At 43.0% G+C, this 19,026-nt stretch overlaps 1 protein-coding gene across 1 annotated transcript in view; it reads right to left on the bottom strand.

The window, feature by feature from the left end:
- Positions 1–19,026, bottom strand: part of chd7 (chromodomain helicase DNA binding protein 7) — a 53,432-nt gene that overhangs the window by 23,765 nt on the left and 10,641 nt on the right. Inside the window, exons 3-20 of the mRNA XM_028592568.1 lie at positions 12,124–12,268; positions 11,033–11,161; positions 10,140–10,205; positions 8,890–8,945; positions 7,714–7,828; positions 7,172–7,255; positions 6,928–7,065; positions 5,947–6,068; positions 4,969–5,212; positions 3,296–3,472; positions 2,810–2,953; positions 2,592–2,690; positions 2,276–2,462; positions 1,915–2,131; positions 1,263–1,458; positions 803–970; positions 418–597; positions 170–280 (exon numbers count right to left, since the gene is read on the bottom strand). Of these exons, the coding sequence (XP_028448369.1) occupies positions 170–280; positions 418–597; positions 803–970; positions 1,263–1,458; positions 1,915–2,131; positions 2,276–2,462; positions 2,592–2,690; positions 2,810–2,953; positions 3,296–3,472; positions 4,969–5,212; positions 5,947–6,068; positions 6,928–7,065; positions 7,172–7,255; positions 7,714–7,828; positions 8,890–8,945; positions 10,140–10,205; positions 11,033–11,161; positions 12,124–12,268 (2,578 nt within the window). The remainder of the gene's footprint in view (positions 1–169; positions 281–417; positions 598–802; positions 971–1,262; positions 1,459–1,914; positions 2,132–2,275; positions 2,463–2,591; positions 2,691–2,809; positions 2,954–3,295; positions 3,473–4,968; positions 5,213–5,946; positions 6,069–6,927; positions 7,066–7,171; positions 7,256–7,713; positions 7,829–8,889; positions 8,946–10,139; positions 10,206–11,032; positions 11,162–12,123; positions 12,269–19,026) is intronic.

Genomic DNA, 19,026 nt, shown 5'->3' with positions numbered 1-19,026 from the left:
GGGGACACCACCAAGTGTGTGCATGTTTGTGTAAGACTTTGTACACACCTGGCTATAGCATCCGTTTTTGTTTGTTGCTGGGTGTTACATTGCAGGTACTTGTGTTTACAGTAGGTATGGACAGTTGAACATGCATGCATATTTGATTATGTGTGTGTGCGTGTAGTACCCGTCCATTCATGGCATCCAGGTCAAGCTCAGCCTTCTTGGCCCATTTCTGCCAGAAGTCTGGATCCTCCAGAGAAATGTCTGTCCGGTTACCTGCTGCAACAAAGCTGGCCTGCAGACAAATGAAAAACATGTTTGTCAATGCCAGGTAATCGCCATTATTTTGACTCTCATTACAAACTTGAAATACAGCGTGACTAGACTGTATATGAGTAAGGGGAGGACATCGTTTTTAGGCTAAGTTTTGACCTTAGCAAAGGTAGAGCCCTTGCCCTCCGACTCTATAGTGATGGTGTGTGTTCGTCTCTGGAGGATCTGGTCGATGTCTTCCTCACAGAATTTTGAGCCTTCATCTTCCTCGTCCATTAAAGCTCCGTACGCTCCCTTTCTCAGCAGGTCCTCGATCTCCTTCTTGGACAACTGCTGGACCTGGACCAGAAACAAAAACATTTCATTCCATGACAAATATTGAGTGTTATCAGTGAGCATACAAACAGTAAAAAATATTTTAGCTGAACTATCAATTTAGTTTTTGTGTCTGTAAGGTATGCTCGCTGATTTTTTTGCCCTGTAGCGCTCTAAAAAAAGGGATCAGGCAGATATTGGATGTGTGCGTGTGTGAGATATGTCTCACCCCGCTGTTGGCGTTCTCTCGTCCACTCATGCTCTGGAGGACGGCCTTGTCAAGCCCCAGCTTGAGACTGGCCTTGTCGAACATCTCCCGCTCATAGCTGTTCCTGGTGATCAGACGGTAGATCTTGACAGCCTTGGACTGGCCTATACGATGACACCTGGCCTGGGCCTGGAGGAGGACACATTCAGAATTTTACTTAATATTGTGTTCAGTCCACAGGAGTATATTCTGCTGGAGATGTGGGGTTACAGCAGTGAAATAGAGCTGAATGTGGCTGGCATAGTCGTAACATCCAGCAGACTGTCTGAATTCCAAACTTGCCACCCGGAAGCAGGTAGGGACTCTACGTTATGGCCTCAACAGTTCCATGCTGTAGCTAATCAAAAGGTCACATAAGCAATACTAGAATCATTACACAACAAAAAGAAAACCCGCAGGCAAAGTATTGCGAGGTTCATACCTGCAGGTCATTCTGAGGATTCCAGTCAGAGTCAAAGATGATGCAGGTATCTGCTGCAGTCAGGTTGATGCCGAGTCCCCCAGCTCTCGTACACAGCAGGAAGACAAAACGGTCCGAGTCAGGTTTGGAGAACCGGTCGATGGCTGCCTGCCGCAGGTTACCACGAACTCTGCCGTCTATACGTTCATAGGGATATCTGGACACAGAGTCACAGGACAATTTCACGACTTGCATTCTCCTAGTTACACTTTCATATAGATTGTATGAATAATTCAAAAATGATCAACTCTATAGTTTTGAACCAGCACCTCCAATATTTGGATAAAGTAGCAGCTTGTGAACTTAAGGTGCACCACATTTAACAGCTGTTATTTCAAAGTGTCAGATACATATTTAATCAACACTGCATAGCTTCTGCTGCTATGTCTATATCCATTTGTACTGTGTATACAGAGCATCTTTAGGAAGACCATTTATTTTCAGATTAATTTAGTTTGGTCTTATCTCATTTTTCAGGTTGTATCTTGAGAGGCAGCTGTGTCATTGTGTATTTGATCGGACTCAGTATCAGCAGATAGCCGTTATTACAGGGCTAGGATCAGGACATCCCTGCACATCTTAAAAAAGAATTTTCACGCATTTCTATCCTCACCGTTTCTGGATGAGGTAGTCCTCCAGGATGTCCAGACAGCGGACCATCTGACTGAACACCAGGACTCGGTGTCCGCCGGCCTTCAGCTTGGGCAGCAGCTTGTCAATGAGCACCAGCTTGCCAGCAGCCTGGACCATGGCCTGGAGGGCCATGTCCGGCATGTCTGCCCTGCCACCATGGGAGTCCCTAAAATCCTCTGCGATCTTCTCTTCCGCTCCTGCACAGGGGGAAACAATTCAAGTTCATGAGGAAACCGAAAAGATGATTTTGGAACACTTAAAAGTTTGGTTTGCGGAATCTTAATACTCTAGTTGCATTTTTGGAAGCGAGCAAGCGTGCGTGCGTGCGTGTATACACACACCATTTATGAGGTAGGGGTGGTTGCAGCATTTCCTCAGCTCCATCATGGTATTTAGGAGGTTGGGGACGCCTCCTCCACCACCACCCCCACTTCCTCCTCCACCTCCTGCACCTCCTTTGGACAGGAAAGAGAAATTCTTCTCCAGAATGGCCCGATAGTATTTCTTCTGTATGTTGGTCAGCTCCACCTGACAACAACAGTTGATTCAGTCAGTGAGTTTTAGGTTTTGTTTGACAGCTGAACTGAAAACGTCACCAGGATAAGTAAGACACCAACATTGAGTTCTTAGACATCGATAATGAGACATCAGCCCTACCTCGATGATGGTCTCCTCCTTAGGGGCCAGGTTCTTCTCCACATCCTCCTTCAGTCTTCTCAACATCATGGGCTTTAGAATGGCCTGCAGTTTCTGAACCTGAGACACACACACACACACACACACACACGGATGCAATGTTAACACTTCATTCAGTGGGTAATTTAAGACGCCTGGGAAGTTAAAAAAGAAAACAAGCCCCCCCCCATTCCATTTACCTGTTCTTCAGTCTTAAGGTCTCCAAATTCAGTCATAAATGTCTGTTCAGACAGGAATCGCTCAGGCTCCAGGAAGTTGAGTAAGCTGAAGAGCTCCTCCACAGTGTTCTGGAGAGGAGTTCCTGTCAACAAAACTTTGTGCTCCTGGAGGAGGAGGGACAGACAAGAAAGACAAAATTAGATTTTCTACAATGTAAAGCAGGATGTCTTCAGAACTTTAACCCTCCAAAAGGGAAAAAGAGAGGGATTATATTAAAACGGAGCAGGTACTGGTTACAAAGTGCTCTCAACCTTCTACGAGACGTTTAAAGTACAAACATCCTGCTAGAGAAAACACATTTTATTTACATGAAGCTGTACTCGGAGTAGTAGGAGCATGTGATCGACTTGAAAAGCACGATGTGATATAGTGATGAATAATAATCGGTTGCAACCACTAGCCTCTTCCCAACTCCTGCATTTCTCTTGCCCCCGGCCACCACTCACCATGTCCATCATTTTGAGTCCTTCCAGTAGTTTGCAGTTTCGGTTTTTGAGTCGGTGGGCTTCGTCTATCACCACACAGCGCCACGGCACGCTGCGGAGCTCCGGACAGTCTGTCAGAATCATCTCAAAGGTCGTTATCACCGCGTGGAAACGGTACGCTCCCTTTATTATCTTACCCTGGAGGGGTGAGGAAAAATAAGATAAAAGGAAAAGAATTAAGGTTAACAAGAGTAATCTAAAATGTTTTTGTCAGTTAACTTCTTTGTCGTCTTACGCTGTGGATTTGGGAGGGAAAGAGTTTTCACTTCTAGCCCCAAAAGTAAAAAAACATTGACTGTGGTCCACAGCAGCTGCATAAATGTGTACAAATTTGGTCTTATGGCAATAGTGAACTATGGTATGTTCACCTTCGTAACTGGTTGGTTTTACTACATTTTCTATAAACTCAAAATCTTGTGCTACAAAGCATTTTTTCACTTGCTGTGTGCCTGTTTTCTTTATTTAAAACACCCCCTTTATATTAGAGCCATCTAAGACATGGCAGAAATAAACACAGACATCCTCAAATCCAGATCTTAATTGGCAGCACACCGATTTTGGTTTAACAACAGGATAGACAGATGTATAAAAGAGTTCTTGAGCCGGTTGTGTCTCATGAAGGGTACGTAGTGAAGCAGGCAGTACAGGAGAAAAGAACACATATTCCATTGCGACCTTGAGGATTACCTCAACCTGGATTAGGAACAAGCGGCAAGCAAGGACACCGCTACTACAGCTTAGTTTCTTCACAGGCGCACTGTGAAATAGGTTACACTGAGATGTTAGCAGCATTGTACAATAAGAGCTTATAGTGCATGGCTTACAGCTAGAGGACTGTAAAGAGCTTACACAGCAGAGGAGCACTGTCCATCCCCAGGTGGCTGAAGAGTTCCCCTGACCAAAGAGGTGTTCAGATCTGCTGACTGTCTCACAGCATCGCATTTCTTCCATCTACTGTACAGCTACATCATCCTAACCATTTCTCATACAGAGCTGCTAATAGCATCAGCACAGCAGCGCCAGCGATCCTTCTTTAAGGAGAACAGTCCATATTCGGTTTAGTTCCTTAGTCTATTTCACACTTTGCACACTGTTGCAGTTTAGGTTGAGCAACATTTAAGCTGCATAAATGACTAATCACATTCCAAGTAATATAAACTGGCCATACATTTATCCAAGTATTTCGATAACACCTAATTACACTTATTTTAAATAGAAATATGTATAAAGAAAGACTGGATAAAACTAAAGTTGGCAAATTCTTGAAACACCTTAAAGAAATTGGAGATCAGTACTGTTGTTGATCAGGCTAAATCCAACCAGACAGCCCATCCAGCTATGCTCTTGTGGCACAGAGCAGATGACCGTTTCCAGTAGCCTTTTTTTTGGCTTTGCAATCTTTTGTCATTCGAAACTGAATATTTTATGATTTATACAGTTACAGAGCAAACAAACCAACTCCTTCTCAATAATTTTGTCAGAACAGATGTACTTTTTGCATCTGAAACTGGATGGTGGTAAACCTCAAAGACAGTGTCAAAATAAATAAAAATTTGAGTATTTTTAAAAACAAAATTCCTCTCTTTTCTCTTCCTGGAAAACAATAATGTAAAGCCCCGTCTCATCCTGTTTACCTGTGCGTCTCTGTAGTACATCTCGTAGGCCTGGATGGTCTTGCGGCTGGCCTGGCTTCCGTGGTAGACCACAGCATTGAGCTCGGTCCAGGTCCTGAACTCTCTCTCCCAGTTGGGAATGGTGGAGAGTGGGGCGATGACCAGGAATGGCCCCTCAACACCCTTCAGGTAAACCTCGTAGAGGAATGTAATGGACTGGATGGTCTTTCCTAGACCCATCTCATCAGCCAAGATACAGTTACGTCTGTGGTGGACATATGATGTGGACAAAGTGAACGACACAGAAGGACTGCATGTAGGATCTGTATTTTATGTTTGTATTTCTGTGTCACTAAACTGGAAAAGAATGCAACGCCTGCATGCCAGTTACCACAGACTACTCTCACTGCGGCCCTGATGTAAAATTCCATGACTTATCAATGTGTATAATAAGTAATCAATGTGCGCCCATGACCTAAAATGATCTTTCCCCTTTGGTTTATTAATGCTGCTTTTCCAAAGGGGTGAGGCAGTCTGTTTTCCACTCCAGCGACCTAATGCAAAAAACACGCAAGTTGGAAAATGATCGGTCATACTCAGAGACTTGATTGAATTCCTTCAATTCTTCCAAGACCTGAAATACACCTCTGATACTTCCATGATATTCCAGAAAGTCCATAACTAGTATTTACCCTCAAACCGTAAGATTTGGGGCACATGAAGCACAAAGAATAGCGTACATGTCCTCAGACTTGAGTTCAACTACCATCTTCCAGTTGTGCTTACTGAATGAAGAGGTTATAGTCTACAGACTCTAGTGACACTATCAGAGCACACATTTCATGCATGGATGGCACCAGTGGGAAAATTTGATCCACACTATGCTAGATGGCCACTTAATGTCCACTTAAGACTATTAAATAGGATGCTATCACATGTAGAGGCCGGCAGCAGCAATTAGGGAGTAATTCTAACTAAATACAGTGAATGGTGACTTACGAGTTGAACCAGTTGAAGGTTAGCCAGTTGAGGCCTTCTAGCTGGTATTCCCTGAGTGCGTTGCTGTTCCTGTATTCCCTGGAGCCCTCCAGCTTTTTCCAGTCGGCTGCTGGAGGCCGATCCTAGACACACAAAATTATTTATTAAACGTCATCGAGGCATATCAAATCATTGGTGTGAGGAGGTCGCTTTTTGAAATACTGTAGATGGGTGAAATATTGTAGATGGGTTTTAATTGGGGTTTACTTCCCCATTTAGGGTTGAAATAGTCGATTAATTGATTGACGGAAATGATTCCGCAACTAATTGATACGTATGATTGATGAATGGGGCATGTTTCTATTACGAGACACCGCTCACTGCATTTCACAGTAAACAGGGTCCTTTCAGGTAGACTTGTTCCGACCGGTATCGGAGGAGAAAAATGCCTCCGATATAGCCTAAAATGCTTAATCTGGTAATATTTTACACTTGAAGTCCACCAGTAAAACGCTGATGTGCACAATATGCAAGGCTTCAGTATGGAGGGGTGGCACTAGTGTTGCCAATTTAAAACACCAGAAGAGAAAAAAAGAGCACTCTGTCCTTAAGAACAAACCGTAGGCAGTAGTTTAATACATGGACACAGGGAGAGAAAGGAGTGATGAGGGAAAGACCACAGCCAGTCAGCTGCTTCTGTTCAGCATTAAACACACTGTTAGCGGTTTGGCCTGGCCACAAGAGCAGGACGAGTGTTTGCGTGTGTGTGCCTGTGTATGTGTGTGTGTGTGTGTGTGTGTGTGTGTGTGTGTGTGTGTGTGTGTGACCACAAGAACGTGGCCCTGTGGAGAGCAGTTAAGGGAGCTGTAAATCTAGAGGAGGAAGGAGCAGGCAGCAGGCAGAAGGCCAACACACACAAACACACGCCTCCTGGTAGGAGGCTGGGACCCACGTAGCACCCAACGAGCATTCATGGACACACAAACACACAGAGCTACTTGCCACTCTCTTAGTGTTGGGTGTGCGTGCTGCGATGTGTTCATAATCCTCTATCTTGGACTGGTCGATGTCGGCCTTCAGCTCCCAGGTGGAATCTTCGTAAGCCAGACTGCACCATTTCACCAGATATAAGGTCACCGTCTGCACAAAAACACATGCAGAAAGAGGAGGGAGGTTTAGTGTGTGCGTGTGTGTGAGAGATGAGAAGCTCAAACCCATGAAAGATGACAGGAAGAGATCAAAGCACCTCTCCGTTTTCATCTGTGCTCTCTGAAACGTCCAGGACACGGTCCACCTCCACATAGTCTGGGTTAAAAGGCTCGTCGTCCATCTGGAGAGAAAGCAAGTGGAGTGTTACGGTTAAGAAGCAGGGAGACGGTTTAATAATAGCTTAGTTTAAAGCATGTTTTTGGGGCGAGGCCAGATTTCTTTCTTGTTCAGTGTAAGAACAGTTATGTATTTTTAGCATTTCTGTCAAGTGGTCTACTTTTTCTGTTCCTCATTCAAAAGTTTTAATCTGTTGAACTACGTAGTGTAGTGATTTTTGGGGGTCTGATCAGTCACGGTACATTAATGTACAAGTGACACTTATTGTCTGTATAAAGCTATTATGATTTGATTTTATAAGAAAAAAAGACATTTGATTTTGAAACCTGATTTTCTGAAATCTTCAGCAGTGAGCAGGTTTTAATCCGTTAGTCAATTGGTTTGACCCTTGTGTGTGTGGTTACGTGTAGAGCAGTGCAAGCTCAGGACCTAGCTAATTGCAGCGTGGCACGCAGGTCTTACCTCGGTTATGAAGCTGTTGAGTTGTTGCTTGGCCCTATACCTCTTGATCTTTTGGTGTATTCTCTTGTCCTTCTCCAGCTCCTCCAAGTCTGCCCAGCGACAGTGGAGGTACGAACTGAGACACAAGAGACACAAAGACACTGAGTGTCTCTCAAAGCCAGAAAGTGCATGAGTGCTTGTTGCAAATTTAAGACTCAGCACTGCTGACCATGCTTTACTGGGGGGGGGGGGGGGGTGTTGGTTAAACACTTATTTGCAAGTTGTGTGGTTAACTTAAATCGCCTTTGCATTTTTCTTTGCTGTCCAAACGGCAACTGGATTGTTGTCTGGACAGACAAATTAAATGCATGTCAGATGAAACAATGACTGCTATGACAAAAGATGGACAAAAATACCACATGTGCTAAAAAATAGGATAAGATGCGACTGTAATACTACCACTTTTGGGTTACTGATGCCAAGAGCAGATCTTTGACCCAAATAATTGCGTCACCTAATGGTAAAAGTAAGCGAATAAGGCTTTCAGGTTGAATATACTGAGCTTTTCACACTTACGGACACCATGGACAACCTGGTGCGTACAGCCCCTTTCACACATGCACTACAAACCTGAAATTAATTAGCCGGCGGAGCTGTATGTGAGAGCGCAAATGTCTGAATCAGTCGGCTCGAACATCAACAGCTCTTTACCCGGCCTAATAAAAAAAAATAATTAATGTAATTTCCGATAGAACTGAAGTGAGAATTTACAGAGAGCGAGTGGGTGTAGTGATGACGTTTTTATGACGCTTGCGCAAAACCGGAAGAAAACAAACATCCGAGGATGAAGGAAAAAGCTGATTTACACCAAACTCAGACAAATTCAAGGAACAACCGGCGACTTGGTTGTTTATGACCAAATTATGAACAGCTCCATGATGCAGTATAATCCGCTTCATGTGCTGTCTGGTGCATGATCTACCCAGCGCCACCGCTCCTCTAAATCAGACCCAGTATGTGAGAACGCTTTGGATGCAAACAATCTCCTGAGTGCATGTGTTAGAACGGCTTATGTGGGTTGAAAATATATATATATAAATTAAAAAAAAAAAAAAAAAAAAAAAAAAAAAAAGAAGAGGATGCCTTGCTGTGAAAGACAAAAGAGGTAGATAAGGGGAAAAATAGCTTGTTACTCACAAGCCCTTGAACTTGACATAGAACTCCTCCACCTCCAATTCCTCACCCGACTCCAGCTGAAGAAAAAAAAAAAAAGGTTAATAATAAATAAATGTAGCAACTGTGTGGTGAAAGAGCAGAAGTGGCTTGTCATTGTTATATAACCGGTTTCACACCGACATGTCAATCAACACGGAATCTCACTCTGCTTGACATTTTCACACTGTATTGTGTCATTCATATCTTGTCAGTCTCTCAGCCATTTTACTGAAGAAATATGAACAATCTCAACTTAAAATCTAGAAACCGCTAAGAACTGCTCGGAGCGCTGAAACTTTCAAGTCCTTAAGACCCACTTTTATTTGTTGGCTTTCAAGTTTTTGACACCTTAACCTTTTCTACTGTTAATTTCCTATTTGCTTATTTGTTTGTGTATTCTATTCATTTTGTTTTGAGCTTGTTAAGCACTTTGGTCAACTATGGTTGTTTTTAAATGTGCTATATAAATTTAACTAGAAAAAAAAAAAGGAATAGTCAAAGAAAAATACACTTCAAAATATGTGCCTGACAAACACAAAAGTGTTAACACTAAAAGATGAAGCAGGTCTAGGTTTTTCATACATGAAGTACTATGTGTGTGAAAGGGAAATACCAAAACAGTAGCTCTTCCAAGCGCAGCTGTCCACTTCCATTCACCATTATTACTGTAACACACACACACACACACGCGCACACACACATACACACACACCCCCTCCGCCATGCTACTACTACTGTAATGCCATGAATCATCAATCACACACACACTGCCAGAGGAAACGCTAGCTTGGCGTCTGGCGTAGCTAGCATTGTGGTTTTGGCTGTGTGCCAAGCCCGAGGTCAACTCTGAATGGAGCTGCGAGTGATTGTGTGTGTGCGCGTATGGGGGAGGACGGGGGGCAGCTGGCTAGCAAAGGAAAGTTGGCTGGTGACTATATGTGCACGCGCTGGCTCAGGTATGAGCTTTCTTTAGAAGAGCCGTCTAAAACAAAGACACACACGCACAAACACACACACACACACACACACACACACACACAAACAAACACTCGCGCGTCTCCGCTTACCAAGTGAATACACGCTGTCTGAGCTCTGTGTGTGTAATCTGCTTAGGCCAGCTGTGGAGCGGCGGCTAATCAGATGACGTAAACTATGACTCGGGCCAGTGTGTCCACGTCTCTGTGTATTGTATTAGTGTCCGTGGTGGGTTTGTGTGACCCCGTGTATCTCACCGGTTTCTTGGTGATGCGTTTGGCCATGATCTTCTCCACAACGGGCCCCTCAGCCTCGGCCACATCCTGCAAACACACAGAACTAATCAACAAACGTATTGGCGCATCATCCAGCCTGTCACATGTTTTAATATCTCCAGCCTGATACAGCTGCTGATACAGAATCCATCCCAAAAATGTGAAACACACTGCCTTTAGAATACCTTAAGCACAGTAACAACTAGGGCTGCTCCCTCTTAGTCGATTAGTCGACTAATCGGTCGTTTTGGTCTTAGTCAACTTAGATTTCTTTAGTCCATTAGTCATGTTTGATGCTTCTTTTCATGCTGAATGACTTATTTCCAAGAAACGTACAAGCACATCTCTGATAAACACAAGAATTAAAGTGGTGCTCTGGCATGACTGTTTGCGGAGAAACTCAGATTTACAGATCTGTCGATTAAATCAACTAATCAGTCTGTACAATTGAATGAGTGTTAGTCGACTAATCGAGCACAGCCCTAGTAACAACTGACACTCCCCATTTTGTCAGGTAAAACTTAAGAAACATGGCCACCCTTGATTATCTACCATTCTTGTACATGCAACTACATTTCCTGATTAAAAAAAATGTTTTTATATAGTTTTGCATTTTCATACAAGATTGTTTGCCTAAATAAAAATACTAACTTAAACTGGCAATTTGTTTATATCTAAATCGGGGACTGTCTGATCAAAGATTGGTTAGACAAGATTAAATCTGACCAGACATTTGATGCATGCTTTGGGTACATGATCATGTGCATAGCTTCTTTCGGTTTACATAATCATGCCATTCAACTTTACCATGTCTTTAAGATTTTTACGGTCAGACTATGGCCATATAGTCTTACCAAAACCAAGCCAAGCTGTACCTGTTGGTGTGACGACGATGGAGACTTGGGTGTTGGCGAGTCGTCGCCGCTGTCATCCACCTCCGAGATCCGAAACTCCAGATCCTCCGTGTACCTTTTCCTCTTCACCTGACGGCTAGAACGACGCTTCTGTTGGACAGAGGAACGGACATCAGCTGTAGTTTTGGGGACCTTCCAGACATTCACAGCCCCTTTCCCTTTATTCGTCATTAAAAACGTTCACCAATTGTAAAGCAAAGAAAGATCCATCTCCAAAAAGGGAGTTGTCTGAATGCGTTTGACACTCAACAAAAACATTCTACTGTATTACTACAATAAACTAAATAAAATCAGAGATGGATGACCCTACAGGGCTGTGTATGCTTATCATTCACCAGGCTGTCCTCTTCCAAGAAACAGACTTCATTTTTATTATTTATCAGTCTGTTCCATATGGTCCAAAGTGTTATACATATTCACTTCACCCAATTAGTTGGCTCAAAATGGCCTCCAATAATGAGATTGTGTAAAGAACTACTGTAATGAACAGGCTAAAGAGGCCATACTGCTGCAAGGTGCTTTCCTATTTGAATGAGAGCCACACTCCTTATGCAGCTTATAGCCAGATGCTACTCTGTTTACATGGCCCACATAATTACATTTGCACATAAAAAAATTGATCCGTTTGAGGGGGGGGGAATACAATTGAGTTCTGTTTGTTCCTCCAAAGAGCACCTTACATCCAAAACAGGGGAAAAAAAGGATTTTGAAATACAAAACATGTATGCAGCTGAAAAGTTGCTGATGGTGCATCATGTGAACTTGGCAGTGGGGCCTGTCTCCTTGGTCTGTCAACAAGGCTGGTTTACAACGCAAACAGTAGATGCCTACTGGCTCAGCGCGTTCTCTCTCTACAGGCTGTGACACTGAGGGATGTGCAAAGGTTTTATGGCCTTCTGCTTTTTTTTTTTTTTTTTCCCGCAGGGCTTCCAGAAACTCTGCTGCAACACAATATTAGCAATGACTTTGAATATTTTGAGGAGTATTTTTGGATGCCTGGAAAGTTGAGTAAAAGCTTCCAAACCACTGCTTTCCTCGTATGCATCTCGTACCTGTACACCGTCGTCATCGTCATCTTCAGGAGGTGAGGGGGGCGGAGACTTCACCTCCACATCTGCGTTGACTGACGTCTCTCTCTTCCTCTTGGAATCCTTCTTAGCAGCGCTTGCCCCGCCCTCAGACTCGACCTTCTTACTGCTGTAGGAAGAGAGAACATTTTTTATATTCACTAAAGAAAAAAGGTGTTACCTCTTTTACAGTTTACCAACTACAAGGCATTCACGTGTGTGTGCGCGCGCGCGTGCGCGTGTGTGTGTGTGTGTGTGTGTGTGTGTGTGTCCCAGGGCGGTCGCCATGTTTGATTTACCCATTTAGAAATCATTAGTGTGCCTCAGGCTCTGGCACACAGGGGGTTAATATGATGAAAGACTGCGAGGAGGCGGAGGGAGCAAGATAGAGAGATACAGGCACAGAGAGGAAGAGAAAGGGGGGCCCAGAGAGACACACAGGGGAGGGAGGGAGTGTGTGTAAGAGAGAGAGACAGGCAGACAGACAGAGAGAGGGATAGAGGAGAGAGATAGAGGCCCCAGAAAGAGGAGGGGGGGAGGCGTTGAAAGGCCCCCAGGCTTCCTCTAATCTCTGGCATGGAAAGCAAGAGGAGCTGGCTCTATCTGCAAGTGTGTGTGCATACACACACCATAGAGGAAGGCCAGAGGACACACGGCTCTCCTCTTCTGTCTCTCACACAGTCTAGCAGTAATCCGTTACTTTACTGGCATTACCACTATCAGACATAATATTGTGAAGGCAGTTTACAAAATACTGATTTTCAAATACCAACACACATTTATAATTAAGCCAAAATCTGAGTTGAGACTCTAAAGTATTCTACTGCATCCAAATCGAGTACGGAACCTACTTATTTAATCTGAATCCCTTCAAATCAATGTATTAAATCTAGGTTTGAACATTTTCCAGTAACTAAACCTGTAGTTACAATCGAAAAATTGGAGCAGCAGAAAAAAAAAATGCTGATCCAATACGTGTCATACTGGGAAAGGTGTAGCCTACTAAGTTATACGCATTCTCTTTTGCTGCTTCTTGCTCCAAATACTGATGGCCCCAATTCACAACTATTAAGTTGATGAACATAAAATACTGATTGAGAGTGCATTTAAGTTTAACCAAGAGATTCTGACTCTAGGCCTTATGTTAAGTTATGGGAAGCCCCAGGTTATGCTTTACATATTTCTTTGCAGCGATGAGAGTGGCTTTACATTAGAGTGGGGTTTGTTTTACTTGGCAAAGTAACCAGAACACAGTTAAGTTGTGTTATGGCCTTTGGTTACCTATGACTTGTGGAATTAACATTGATTAGCCACAGCTGTAATCTACCACCGGAGAGGTCACTTCAACAGGCCAAAATTATGGTCGTTTGTGGGCAAAAAAAAAATAAGAAGCCTGCCACCTAGATGTTTTATACACGGCCCTTTGCTAATAGAAAGAGAGCTAGGAGAGATGAGGTTTCATAACAGATTTGTTAGCACTGGAGCTTTGTGAATACAGGCATTTTGAAAACCTGGAACCGGATCCACAACGGAACGAGCTATCCCAACCCAACTGTTCAGTTAACAAATTGTTGATTTCTTAAAATACCAACATACAGTTACCTGTATACATTTAGGCCATAAGGACACAATCATTTGCTCTACTAGCTTCGTTTTAATGAATGTACGACAGTTGTGTGCTCTGTCTTCCGTAGTCTGAGCCTGTGTGTCGCCTCTTCTCCCTTTGCAGTACTGTATGCCCCGATGTGTCTCTCTCTACTACTCTGTGCCTATGTCGCTCTCCCTCTCTCCTGCACTGTGCCTCTCTCCCTCCTTCCCTCTCTCTACGTCTCTCTCCCCCCTCTGTCCCTGGGGCCCTTCTCCTTTCATCCTCACGCCAAAAGCAATCACCATCTCCGTGGTAACGGCTGGTCATGTGACCTGCACCTGTTCCTCTGGCTGGTCGCCACACGCTGGAGCCATCTGGCCACACACACACACACACACACACACACACACACACACACACACACACACACACACACACACACACACACACACACACACACACACACACACACACACACACACACACACACACACACACACACACACACACACACACACACACACACACACACACGCTTCTCCACTTGGCTGCCTTCTCCCCGCTCTTCCTCCTAGCATCTTCATGGCCTCACTTCTCTCAATCTCTTCATCACCTCCACAACTCTTTCTGCTCAGTCCATCTCTTTAGTTCTCTTCTGCTGCTTTAACTCTAAAACTACACTTAAGCAAGCTTTCCTTTTCATTTTCTATTTGGTTTAGTTGTCTGGAAATGCTTTACTTGTTTTAATTAATCAACTTGTACCACGAGAAAACTCCAAACAAAGTTCACTGCCTCACGTCAAAGACACTTATTCTGTGTAGCAGCATCACACGGTTGTTTGTTTATGTATGTATGTATGTATGTATGTATGTATGTATGTATGTATGTATGTATGTTTATTCAGACAAAGGCAGCAAATATATCCATACTTTGCCACACATGTGGGTGTTTAGAACATAATGAGAACATGGATGGACAGTGGAGAAGTTTACTTAGCCTGCAGAATGGTCAAAGTGGGCTTTCTTTTCTGCTAAGCACACAACTTAACCGTTTTAGTTTACTCTCAGCTCTTAGTGTTGTTTATAAATGCCCAAGGCAGCGGTTTTCTCTCAAGACCCACTGTACACCAACTGTGTCTGTCTGCCATTTGGTGCCAAGCAGGTAGAAACTGTGGACCATTTAGCAGAGCCAGATATTTCCCTTAGGAATTGCTAGAGACCTTAGCCAGAGCTATAAGAATGTATATTGGACTTGCATTAATCAGTTGGACAGAAACATGACTGCAAATGAATGCTAATGTTGCCTCATAACTGCTGAATGTGTAATTAAGCAACCTTCTGGTAGCAAGTACGCCATATTAAATTAAAAGCTGATAATATGTAAATGACATACACATACTATATTTTGGTTTTTGCCCTTCTTTCGAAATACACAATTTTCTGACTAAGCCGTTTACATGGCTAATGAAAATGAATATTCAATAGATTTTTTTCCACCGTTTCCAAGTTTTCCACCGGTTACGGATTTGTTTGACCATGCAAACACAGCCTCCGTTTTTCATTCCTCCAACCGCCTTCTTCAAAAGGTCAGCGTTGCGATATTTGTGCATATTCAGAAACCTGTTAATATCAAAGTCTATCGTAAAAGGTTTCTCCTTCCGACCACAAATGTGTTCTTTTCTTTGGGGTATGCATCTCTACCGCAGCCCTGGAAACGGTTGGCTGGTTGGTTTGTGTAGAACAACCATAGCAGCACACAGAGCTGACTGTAAAACGTTAACGGGCAAGAAGCCGTAACGGTCACAAACTGGGTTAAAACCCGTGTTTGAGACGCATATTCTAAATGCGCTGTATACATGTCAAAAGAATGCTTCTAAAACTCAAATAATCCCAGCATATCCCACATGTCTTAACCTGAAAATGCTATATTTGTAAAAAGGCCTCATTCGGAATATCCAAACTGAATATGCTGTTTACAAGACCCAAATCAAATCCAGAATATTGTCATATTCTGAATAATAGTTGAATATTTGTGTATATTGTGTTCATAACTTGTTTCCACGGCCCCCAAGTGGCCAAAAAGAGTCTGGTTATTGCAAGTTTAAAATAAATGTAGGTTTTTATTTCAATGGATGGATTTCAATTAGGTCTGAAAATAGTTGAGAGGCTGTTAACTCAGAATATCTGATTAACTAACTGGATCTTCTTTACATTCATCATTAGACATCCATCCATCCATCTATCCATCCATCCATCCATCCATCCAGTTAGTCCTGTCCAGGTGTACACCCCCTGTCCTCAATGTCTCTCATTCACTCTTTATACTGGCACTGCTGTACTGCTTTATACTCATGGGCTTAAAGCCTGGCACTCACACATGCTGGCCAGCTGTGGTGGGGGTGTGTGTGTGTGTGTGTGTGTGTGTAGTTTAGATGGTCCTTTCAAATTGGGGGAAGGGGGGGTAAAGGAAAGACAAAGTAGAGCAGTGGAGTAAAATATGGGAAAAGAAAGAAGTAGCAAAGAGAAAGATAAAAAACAGGAGGGGTGGAGTGTAAGGGACACCTGCTGCCGTGATGAGTCATACTACTGAAACCTCATGCACACACTCGACCTACAGCAACAAAAACCAACACCCATGGCCAGAAGGCCCCACACACACACACACATTCAAAAGGTGCTGTATTTGCACACGTCTGCAGACACGCAAGGTGCCTGCATGCATGTCCGACTTGTGTGGATTTGTTTGCAGTACACACACACACACACACACACACACACACACACACACACACACACACACACACACACACACACACACACAGGTGTGGCAGCTGAGAGCTAGGTTATTTATAGATGTACTTCCTCTGAGAGAGGTAGACAGAGAGGGAGCGCTAGTGAAAGAGAGCGAAGGAAAAAAGGGATGAGAGAGAAAGCAAGGTCAAAGGAGAGGAGTGAGCTGACTGGACTAGTAAGGCACATGATTTGCTCCGTATTGCTTACATACACACCATCCTAGACAGCTTAAACTAATCGTGCTGAATGCATCTGAGGTTTCCATTTATTGTATCTTCATTAAGTTCAAGTCCTCCTGTACAAACTATTGATGCCATTGATGATATGGCATAATTTAACCCGTCAAAACTTATATTCAACTGCTAAATCAGAAGAGCCTTTCACACAGCCTGTTCAAGGCAGGAATGTTGCACCGTTATTCCGCCTTATGGCTCTGTGTGAAAGGGTACGGACACGGAATTGGTTGGGACAGAGTTGCCGTTAAGCCGGCAGCCGAATTAGTAGCAGAGCTGAAATGACATCTGTGTAAAAGGCGACAGCCGGCATCTCGCACGCACGCACGCAAAAGTCCAGTCAGTCTCCAGACAGGAATCACCGCATAAGCTTAGAAGAAATCATAAAATGCACTACTTTATAACTTAATATTTCCTCAATCAACAAAATCAGTTCCAACGCGAACTGCTAGTAACGTTGCAGTAGGGCTGAAACGATTCCTTGAGTAACTCAAATAATTCCATTACTAAAAATCCTCGATGCAAAATGATTTGCCTCGAAGCTTCGTTTAATCGAGGTTACCAACGATGGATCGCTCACGGTGTTTCCGCACGGATGATTATTACGGTCGCACACCGGGCTGACGCTGCTGGGGACACATGCCATGAAGACTGACGGCAGCGTAAACAGCGAGGGGCTAAGAGAAGAGACAGGCTGGAGAAAACGACAGAAAGTGTCCAGAGATTGCAATCAGTTCAAACGTAATTAAAACGAAAACTCTGTACAGTGAGTCTACTGCAAAATCAAACTAGGTTACCACAATAATAGCACGACGTCAGCGCTTCAGCATCTCAACAGAAATAGAGTAACTTAATCATCCAATCCACGAAGAGGAACAGACAAAAGTAAATCAGAGTCGTATGGACGATGAAACTACACTAAACAACAACTACCAAAAACAAAGACATGAAAATTTGACCTAAAAGAGCTGACGCATTGACTATCCCTTCAGAAAAACAGCAGATTGTTGCGCACCAATCTCTCTCTCTCTCTTCACGGAGAAACAGCTGATCAACAATCTACTAGCATGAGTGTAACAGAGCTGTGTAGCACTGTAATCAAATATATAAATGAAAATAGGTTGAGTATAACAATGTTTACATATAGGCCTATATACACAGATCAGTCTCAGGTTGAAACTTGTAGTTCTGAAAGTAAAGTTGCACAACTTAAGGTAATGTTTATGTATGTTTAATGTATGCCTTAGTTTGAGGTTGTTATTGCATTTCAGAAAACGTTTTCTTCAGAAACTATGTAATATGGCACTTAAATGCACTGACTGTTTAGTTTTTTGAGAGATCATATTGTAATCAGTGTAGGCAATAAAAATGTTGCTTTTTCCAAAAATTAAACCAAACTATTGTATATTATTGCTCTTCAATAAAAAAAAAGTATTTCTCATCAGATGACTCGATTAATCGGTGGAATAATCGGTAGAATACTTGATTACTAAAATAATTGATAGCTGCAGCAGCCCTACTATGCAGCATGACTTCTCCCAGATGCAGTGCAGATTTATCAGCCCAAAAAAATAAATAAAAACAGCCAAGTCCATGGCAACCTTATCCTTTGTGTTATCACCCAAAGCATGATGGAACCATGGTGGCAAAATCTCTTAAAATATGTATCCCAAATGTAAATCAGATAAGGAAAAACAACATGAGTGACAAATGATGAAAATGCTTTGTTGGCTTTGATTTTAGGATAGTACTAGATAGCATAGAAAGTCCTGTCAGTACGCCTGAAAGCTGACCCATTCCTCTATCCATTCATGTACAGATATGTGTGGTGTTGAAATCCTCTGGACACATAGGCAACGAAATCCAACATTTTCCAATTGTGTTTTCATAAGCCATTATAATAACGGTCCCAGAAAACACGTTTTACCACACCAACTTGATGGGACCCTAACATATTCAGAAAATTCAAAGCTAATATGACTTGACAATGCCACAAACTTCTATAAAAAAGGAAGTGAAACCTTGAACAACCTGTGCTCAACAGTACAGCCAGTAAGTGAAGGCTTCAGCCTGTTTTGTAGATGCAAACACACCAAGCAGAAAGAAAACACACAGTAGCGTGGTATGGGCCACATGGAAAACTCTGAGCCCTGGGGCTGATTTCTCCACCCACTAGTGGAAATCTCACACAAATCCCCGCAAAACGCAATTGAACATATTGCATGCTAATGGCCTCTCTACACCAAGAGAGACGTTTTTTAAAGTTCATTTTAGA

Source organism: Perca flavescens, chromosome 12 (genome assembly GCF_004354835.1).
Source record: "Perca flavescens isolate YP-PL-M2 chromosome 12, PFLA_1.0, whole genome shotgun sequence".
Taxonomy (NCBI): Eukaryota; Metazoa; Chordata; class Actinopteri; order Perciformes; family Percidae; genus Perca; species Perca flavescens.
This window is presented reverse-complemented; position numbering and strand designations above follow the sequence as displayed.